This window comes from Megalops cyprinoides, chromosome 22 (genome assembly GCF_013368585.1).
Source record: "Megalops cyprinoides isolate fMegCyp1 chromosome 22, fMegCyp1.pri, whole genome shotgun sequence".
Taxonomy (NCBI): Eukaryota; Metazoa; Chordata; class Actinopteri; order Elopiformes; family Megalopidae; genus Megalops; species Megalops cyprinoides.
The window spans coordinates 26,589,249-26,598,301 of record NC_050604.1 but is presented as its reverse complement, the minus strand read 5'-3'; the positions used below and the strand labels follow the sequence as shown (position 1 = coordinate 26,598,301).

The 9,053-nt window shown below is 41.8% G+C and overlaps 2 protein-coding genes across 4 annotated transcripts in view; one reads left to right on the top strand and one right to left on the bottom strand.

Annotated features, from left to right (window-relative positions):
* The window catches only part of LOC118769936 (thioredoxin-related transmembrane protein 2-B), an 8,471-nt gene extending 7,196 nt beyond the window's left edge, over window positions 1-1,275 (bottom strand). Inside the window, exons 1-2 of the mRNA XM_036517361.1 lie at window positions 1,017-1,275; window positions 499-559 (exon numbers count right to left, since the gene is read on the bottom strand). Coding sequence (XP_036373254.1) covers window positions 499-559; window positions 1,017-1,205 — 250 coding nt within the window. The 5' untranslated portion in view covers window positions 1,206-1,275. The remainder of the gene's footprint in view (window positions 1-498; window positions 560-1,016) is intronic.
* Window positions 1,276-1,546: 271 nt separating this feature from the next.
* Window positions 1,547-5,184, top strand: med19b (mediator complex subunit 19b). Of its 3 annotated transcripts, none has more exons than XM_036517369.1 (7): window positions 1,547-1,655; window positions 2,024-2,198; window positions 2,953-3,075; window positions 3,495-3,628; window positions 4,142-4,238; window positions 4,503-4,597; window positions 4,820-5,184. In XM_036517369.1, the coding sequence occupies exons 2-7, from the start codon at window positions 2,099-2,101 to the stop codon at window positions 4,886-4,888; spliced, it is 618 nt and encodes a 205-aa protein (XP_036373262.1). In that variant the 5' UTR covers window positions 1,547-1,655; window positions 2,024-2,098; the 3' UTR covers window positions 4,889-5,184. The 3 variants fall into 3 exon arrangements, with proteins under 3 accessions (XP_036373262.1, XP_036373263.1, XP_036373261.1); XM_036517370.1 differs by lacking the exon at window positions 1,547-1,655 and adding an exon at window positions 1,797-1,863; XM_036517368.1 differs by lacking the exon at window positions 1,547-1,655 and having other exon boundaries at window positions 1,878-2,198.
* Window positions 5,185-9,053: the final 3,869 nt, after the last annotated feature.

Genomic DNA, 9,053 nt, shown 5'->3' with positions numbered 1-9,053 from the left:
ATGGGAAAAAATGCAAGATGTGAGGGGGTGCAGAGAGAGACAGGACACAGGGTGAGAGAGAGGCACATATCACAGCCCCCCCCCCCCCCCCCCCCCCCCTTGGGGGATTAGCCAGATCATTACTGGGAGACGAAATGGTTATGGGTTGAGAAACCTGGCTAGGCAGCTGTCCAACCTAATAAACAGGTTTTTCACTACTGCAGGCAATGCTAAATGTGTAAATGGATCAGAGAGTCTACCAAGTGACAAAATGTAAATTGTATAACCAGAGGCTCACAGCTTCAAAGACACTCGACCTCATTAACTCTCTTAAAGGCAGATTAATACAAAATGTAATGTGACCTGTTGGTGGCTGTTCTTTTAATCATCACTTTGACAATGCGATGCAGATTAAATGATCCTTATGGTGAATCGCCGGTACAGTGAGCACAAACAGCACAAACCACCCAGATCCTGTGAAAATGACCGAACCGTCGGAGTGCAGTGCGCAGGACTTACTGGCGCGCCTGTTCTTCATCATCACGATGGCACTCAGGAACATTAGGATCTCCACCTCTCTCTGCAGGAACAAAATGCACAAAGGGTTAAAATACTGTTGCTGTGACCAGCACAGCGCTCAGTCCGCCACAGTTAGATTAACACTGAGCTCTCAGTAACTGCGCGGTAGGCTCCTACTTTCTAGCTGTGTGTCTAGAGGGCTTTTAGGAATTCCGTGATGTCTGTCACTATAATAAAGGCATTTCAGATGAACTGAATAGATTTAGCTGGCGAGCGGCATGGAGATGTAAAGCCCTCCTCCTGTCATTCTGCGCACCTTGCTGCCCCACTGTAACTGCCGATTCCAATACAGCCATACCTCCATCGACCCTCCAAGTATTCCACCCCCTTCTCCAGTCGCACAAACAGGACTAAACAGAATAGCCGTCGAGGTACACACGCGTGCAGCATCTAAACCAGCTGTCAATTTCTATCCTTTTATTTTCAGCCAAATCATCTCCCTGTCAGGACACACTGACCCAATCAAAGTCGCAGGAGTTCCCGTCCTCTCGCTGCGTCGAGAGATGTTCGCAGACCCCCGGCGTTTTCCGCACTAGCAAGAAAGCAACCGACATAAACAGCGAGGCAATATAGTAGGGCTTGAGCAGCCATTTGTACACCTGCGGCAGATGATAGAGGAACGCGAAAAGGGGAGTTAGCAACGCCATTTTCTGGAAACATCGGCTGGAGAGAGAGAAGAGATGGAGTAGCTGCGGCACCGCTGTAATCCGTCTCGGTATGCGCAGCTATTGGACGGACACTACAGATTCCGGTTTAGAGGGACTGACGCAAGTGCGCAGGTCACTGCGGGGCACACGCATCATGGCCCCGCCTCCTCTGTGACACTTGATTGGTCAAAGCGGTTGCAGACACCGGTCGTTCTGAGCGTTGCCAAGGCAAAGGGAGGAGGAAGGCGGAATTACTTGTTTTTACCGTAATTAACAAAATACATGCGCATCAGGCGATTTAAGAAGGCAATTTTTACTTTATGGATCGTCACGGTGCGGAGTGTGTGCATGACACAGCTTTGGTGAATTTCGTATGCGCAGTTTCCTTGAGGTTCGAGCTATGTCGCAATTTCTTTATTACAACACAACGATACTTTAAGGGCTCACCAAGTAAGACATTTCTTAAAAGATAATTTATGATGTTTTACTTTCTAATTACTCATTTTTAAAGTCATATTATGAAACGTAAATGGCTATAACCATGGTTTCCATATATCTAATAGGTAGCTTGGTGATTATTGTGGCAGGTTTAGCAATTAACTGAACCAATTTACGGAATCATTCGGATAACGCTTTGAGCTATATTATAAGTACTACGGTAGGTAAGGAGAACTCACGCTCAGTTGTAGAATTGTCAACAGCAATAGAGACATATCATCGAGATTTTATTGTAATCTTTATTTATTATCTTTATCAATAATTTTCGGATAGATATGACAGAAATATTTTCATCTCTCTATGGCCAAAATGATACACAGGTTCCCCCTGGTTCCACGACACTCGGATTTGGTCCAGGGAAGCCGCCACCACCGCCGTCGCAAAATCAAGTCCCAATGGCGGTACAGATTCCACACCAGCTCGGTGATGAGGGGCCTGCTTTACGGAAGCCGGCAGCCATGAATGAACCATTCTATTTACTGAGAGAATTACCTGGTATGTATACCGCCTCATGCAGGTGTAAATCGTTTAACCCTGTTTCTAGGTAGCAAGCTGATTCATTGGCTTGCAAATTCTGAAATGCCTTGCTAGGTAATGATGGATGACATTAGCTAGGTAGCTATTCACTAGTTAAGTTGTCAGTTATCATTAGCTTTATGTCCGTATCCCATCGTTTCACAACTCTGTCGCCATTGAGAACATTCATAGCTTGCTTGTGTTTGCCAGCAAAGCGATTATGTCTATTACCTAGATAGTTAGGTCTCGAAGCTTGTATAATTGTTGCTAGGAACCCTGCCAGATAGTTTCTCTCAGGCGTAGTACAGTATGTTGCCAGTTTACTCGTATATGATTGACTGGCCATACGACGCTAGTTTCAGTGCACAGGAACCATATTGGTAACAACTGTCTTGTTATACACTGTTTCGTTAAAACTTGAAAAACGGTTTTGTGCATATGTGTCCGTTTTCACCCGCGGGCCAGCGTCATGCAGTGATGGAACAGACCACAGGAACATGTCTGCGTCATCTGTGTGTATTACTAACTCCAGCAGTTGGTATTTCACTTCCTTTTGGCCTGTGCTGTATTGGAGAGTGTTTCACATGCATCACTATGACGTACTCCCACAGCTGAATCTCTCACGTACTCATCTCTCTCACTCTCTCTCTCTCTCTCTCTCTCTGCTGCCTTCTCTGTTTTCCACAACGTTGCCCTGAAATGGGGTCCTGCACCCCTCATCCTGTCTCCTCAGTGGGGAACGAGCTGACAGGCAACACCAACCTCATCACGCACTACAGCCTGGAGCACGCCTACAACAAGTTCTGCAGCAAGAAGGTGAAGGAGAAGCTCAGCAGCTTCCTCCCAGAGCTGCCAGGTGAACGCGCCACATTGACACTTCCCACATTTACCAGCGTTTACTGTGCTGCGTAATATTCGGCCGTTTCGGGAAGATTACTTACACAGTGCGAGTTCCTGCCAGTTCAGCAAGTTGTGCATATATTATTACTCACAGTAACAGTAATAACACCAAGTCTCAGTGCAGTCAGTTTCCCTCCTCACTGGTGTCTGTACTGATGTACCACACTGAGGTCCCTCTTGGGATGAGAACAACCGTAAGTCCGACTTAACTGCTGCTCCACACAGCCTCCTCCCTCTGTGCCATTTAAACACTGATTTACTCCATTAATCTTCCTTCTTTTGTCTTATGGTATATGAATGGAGCTGGACATGTGTTACCATGGGAACTTATGTCCTGGTTTATTAACCCTGTCCCTTTGGCTCCTCCCCCCTCAGGTATGATTGACAGCCCAGGCTCCCAGGATGGCAGTGCCCTGCGGTCCCTGATAGAGAAGCCTCCTGTGTGTGGAAACTCCTTCAGCCCCCTGACCGGCGCCCTGCTGACCGGCTTCAGACTGCACACAGGACCGGTACTGGCTTTGGCCCTGCTCACCAGCTGTGTAACAGTGGCAGGCAGTTAGGCTGTTTTCCTCAAACTCTCTGCATTCTCCATTTTGTTCATGCACATACATGGAACATTAAGTTATACTCCGGCACGGCCATGTATGTACAGTTTAAAACAGCTTTGAATTTGGGTAGGAGACAAAACAAGACAACTCAATACTGAACATGAGTGCATGTGTTAAAGGGCTGGTTTCTGTGAAATAGCAAAATTGTGAAATTGATATACATTATGAAAATGTCTCCATATTATACATGTACAAACATACTTTCTAGGATATGTAGGGATAAGATCCACCACCCGGGTGTGACATTTACACATAGCTGTATATCCAGCACAGCGTGCCGGAGTACACCAGTGCTGGGCCACATTGTGCCGCACTGCTGGGTACTGTACATCACTGCACTGTGTGCTGTGAGGGTGTTGTGTGCTTTCTGCCTGTGCATATTAATGACAGTGGTTGTGTGTTGCTGTGTTTCAGCTGCCAGAGCAGTACAGACTCATGCATATCCAGCCTCCCAAGAAGAAGAGCAAACACAAACACAGACATCACAGACCTCAGGACCCCATTCCCCCAGGTAACTCGGCATAAGGTTTTTCATTGCAGTGTAGCTCTAAAATAATAAAAATTGGTGTTACCGATTGTTTATTCCATATAGTTCCCTGTTTTATAATATGTCCATCTATAACACAAAGTAAGTGAAAGCAAAAAGTAAAAACCTTTATTTGACACAGTTAATTTGTATGTGGTACGCTAACTAGAACAATTTCATGGTACATTCTGTTAAGTCATGCCTGTAAGCCCTTGCCCCTGTAGACATTAAAACTGCCTGTCCATACAGAGACCCCTTCTGACTCTGACCACAAGAAGAAAAAGAAAAAGAAGGATGATGATCCTGATCGCAAGAAGAAGAAGAAAGACAAGAAAAAGAAGAAGGTGAGAAAAGAAGAAAATGACAAAATATATATATATAGTGTTTGTTGATTATTACAAGGGGTATATATCACAAATCCTGTTTAGCCCTGAACAGGAATAAATATCCAATTTTTGGCTAAACGTCTGGCACTCTCTAAAGAACTCCCAAGATAAGGGTTTCAGTGGATTAGTGCACAGCTTTGAGTGTACTTTAACTTTGTTCTTTCTCTTCTGCTTTGGCAGAATCGTCACAGCCCAGATCACCCAGGACTGGCTGGATCTCAACCCAACAGCAGTAACAACCTGAGATAAAAACAAGGCCCAGAGGGAAAAGACTGCTCTGATATGGGTCTGCTGACAAATGACATACACCCATGTTCACAATGTGATACAAATGGCATCCTTTGTTTTTAATCTACTTCAAACTTCAAAAAGAAAAAGCAAAACCTCACAGAAGCTTTGAGCGGTTAAATTACATCATTGGGTAGCTAGTTAATGTTACTAAATCACAAGAATGCTGTAATCTGGCATTTTAAAGTTCTGTGTGTAGATTAAAGAAGGATTCTCCTTAAATCCTCCTCCTCTATAAGGGGGGGGGGGGGGGGGGGGGGTCAAAAAAGGATCAAGAACCAGCCCAATTAGAGAGCAAGGGAGGTAAATGATAGAAGGAGATGACATGCTGAAGAGCTGAATTTTTGGAGAGAGAGTGTGATACATTTCCCACACACACACTTGCACACACACACACACACACACATATAACTGTCACAATAAATTTTTGTTACCTGTTTAAACAGTCCTCTTCCTATTGTGTTACAAAACAACTTCATTCTGATAATGGTCTCAGGCTCAATGATGGCAGTGTTGTCACCACAGGGCAGAAGCCTATGACTATGTACTGTAAAATTATTTTACTTTTTGTTCTGTTTCAATGTGTTGGAAGAATTAGGGTTTAACATTTTATTAATTAAATGGTATTAAGAAACTAGATGAAAATGTGAAACATTTGAAAATACCATGGATGTATGAATATGACGGGACAATACTGTATAAGAATATCTATGCAATATCACAGTAATTACATTGTGCAATTTTATGGGTCCAGATTACTTTAATGGTATTTGGTGCATCAGTGTAATGACTTACTCACCAGTTCACTTCCATTTAGAATAGCCCTTCAATTATGACAATAAACATCCTCTAAAGACCAACACTGGGATATGGGTAACTATGCACTTGGGGAAAATGCCTTTTCAGTGTATTGTGGCCTAAATTGTTAAAACAATGCGATCAATACTCTGATCTTACAAATGTGTATGTAGCCTGAGAATACATAACTTGAATGTGTGGTAAAGTTAAAGCTTTTGTTCATCAAATGCGTTTAATATAGAGATCAACTCAACGAAGTGATAAGGTCAAGGAATCTATGTAAATGTTGTACTAGCTAGCCACCACTTTCAGATAGGCCTGCTAGTTGAAATAGTTGATTCTTAGTAGGTTAACAAAACTAACAGACCAGATAAGGCATGGACTGCTTAGCACCTGCGAACGAAATTTCCTAAACCATTCAGAAACCAACAGTCAAATTACAGCTACGTATCCTAGTCAAGATACCTATTATAGTCGAACCTACGGTCAGATATTGGCTAACTTAACTAATTAGCTTGGTAGTTAATACGGCCGTGGTCTATTGTGAGCAAATGTCAAGTTAAAGGCTGCAGGTTACGATTTAACACTACACTTTTGTTGCAATCTGTTGCTAATTTTGAATTTAAGCCTTTGATTTTCTCCATGTTTACATCAATATTCAATATAGCATCGTACCTGTGCGGTCCTTAATGTTAGGTAACTAAGCTAACGTTAACCACATATTTCAAGTTAGGGTAGGCTAACCAGCTACAAGTTGTCACAAAGTTTTCAAACAAACCTTTGTTTTACTTGAAGTGGTTAGGGTACTGTAACACTGAGCATTCGTTATTATTTCTCCCGACCAGGTATCCATAAATAGCGCTAGTGAATATAATTGACCTAACCAGACACAGCTTTAGAGCGAAGCTACCGACTTGACTTAGGCTACTGGTAAAGCTATTTAGCATTTACCAATATTCGTAGCCTAACTGCGTAGCTACCCGGTTAATTGTCAAGCATGACCCTTTCCTGTATTTTACAAACTATACAACATTATCTAGCATGCCTTCAAACTGACAGTGACCTGACCGTTAGATAGCTAAACGTTACGCCATTTCTAACGGAAATTTCGTTGCTATGCGACATAACAGGCATGGCAGGTATCGCCACGTTTGACTCTATGCAGGTAAGGTAAAGATTAACACGTCGAAATTAATTTTTTATTGATTTTCCTCAAATCAATCAATACCTAGCAGCCAAACTTTAACAGCAGGCCTGCCATAACTTGGCCACCTTTGGCCTGTGTGCAGTAACGTTAAAGCGTCCGTGCTCGTCGTTTCGGTTCGTACGAAAGCAAAACGCTTCTGACAGCGAATGGCCGCCATTCAGTGCAAGCTATTCCGATATCTGAGGGATTACCGTTTGCCTACTGTTACTACTACATTTATGTTGATGGACGAGTAAAGATATTACTTTGAATATTAAATTAATTGATTGATAGCCAATTAGCATCGCATCGGCGTAGTCGACCTGAGCAGGCTTTGAAAACGGAAAAATCTCTTCCCACAGAGCCTCATACACACGTCTGCGGCCACATACATGGCTAAGGACAGCAGGTTATGGCTGGCACTGAATCTGACTCCTTTTCATATGTCCTGAGGACAGTTTTATGAATTAATTCGTTTTATTTGTCTTCTCTTAGCAAATAATCAATTACTTTAATGATAACTTTTACCTGGATATTTTATAATATAGATTTTTGAGTAGATATCAATAACAGTAAAAGCATGATCTTAATTGTCAGTTAAATATTTCAAAACATTGCATTTGGGGATGCCTTGGGGAAATAAATAAATTCAGTTTATTGATTGATTGATTACATAAAAGAATATTTGAACAGGGCGCACTGCACACACTGACACTGATATTTGATCATTTTAAATGCTTCAGGGTGTGAGGCTCGCTGGTTCACCACTGTCCCCAATAGAGGGAGCTCAGTTATATTGCATTTTATTTGTATAGCACCTTTCTGCCATCCAAGGACACTTTACATTAATCACAGACGCAATACACAAATATGGCATACATACTGAGGTTCTAAAACACAGGGCACACACAAGGCATCTCAGGTTTTCATGGGTTTTTTTTTCATTGATACATCCTTACATCTTATAAAGCTGTCCATAATTCTTCACAAAGGCAAGCAGTGCAAAACTCACAAACATCATCAAAGGAAATCAAGCAGAAGGAACACAACCAAATATTACAGTACAATAATCAAAGGCTGTGCACAGTTCATGGTGTGGATTCATATGTCTTCACACTCCATATTAAGTTTTATAATACAACTGTGTTCCTGCCCTTGCAGTGACTACAAAAGAGTGTCCCCAGTACCCCCACCCAGCAAGGCCATATGGGGGAACTGCAGCTCACAGCAACAATGGTAATGCTATACTAAATTCTCAATATTTAAACACATAGCTGATTTAGCTCATTCTTGAGGCATAGTTTGAAGCTATCAGAGTAAAAAACTCTTAAACAGTATATATCCAGTAAGGCCTTGCTGCCTAAACATGGATTAGTTTCAATGGCTTTAGTTTCCCAATGTCATTTGGGCATTGTAGTTATTACATTCAATGTAACATAGGCCTTCCTGTAAGATATTGCCTTTATACAAATATACAGTCTTCCCAAAGGAGTACTACTCTCATGGGCCCACCAATTGTGGTGAATAGTGCTTAACTGTAGTACCTTAGCTCATGGGAACTCTGGTTTATATAAGGTAAATATTCCCTTAATATCAACACATCAACTCTACTATGAACTAGAAATACACACATAACTTTTAATTTGGCACTTTTTCACAGAACCATCCATTTTGTATAAGGCACCAATTTTCCCTTTAGATAAATGGACTGGCTGCAGAAAAAAAGAGCTTCTAATGTGTTTTGATGCCTGCACAAGATAAGTGCCAAATACACACACACAAAAACCTCATTACTAGAGGTACACATGAAGAAAGATAAATATTTTTACACACAAATTTCATGTCAAGCTAGGCAGTGGTGACTTGATTTGGTAATTCACCTGAATCCATTTTTGATTGTTTCACTAATTAATAATGGTGTTCATGTACACAAGTATCAACCGCTACCAGCTGATTCTTTGTTAGCAGACTGCGCTGAATTTAGTAGAATTACCTTTGCACACTTCACATAAAACCATTTTCGTTACAGCAAAGTTACAATCAATCTCCCATCTCTCTTTTACAGTAAAATGATTGGATATAACCCAATTTCTTTGTTATATATTTTTATTTAATATTTTTAATATGAAGTGCACAGTGGTC

Bases quoted from the DNA above. Each gene is read 5' to 3' on its own strand.
- med19b (XM_036517368.1), top strand. From the start codon at position 1,979: ATGACAGAAATATTTTCATCTCTCTATGGCCAAAATGATACACAGGTT. The intron at 4,239-4,502 runs GTAACTCGGCAT...CTGTCCATACAG, and splicing joins TCAGGACCCCATTCCCCCAG to AGACCCCTTCTGACTCTGAC. The intron at 4,598-4,819 runs GTGAGAAAAGAA...CTGCTTTGGCAG, and splicing joins AAGACAAGAAAAAGAAGAAG to AATCGTCACAGCCCAGATCA.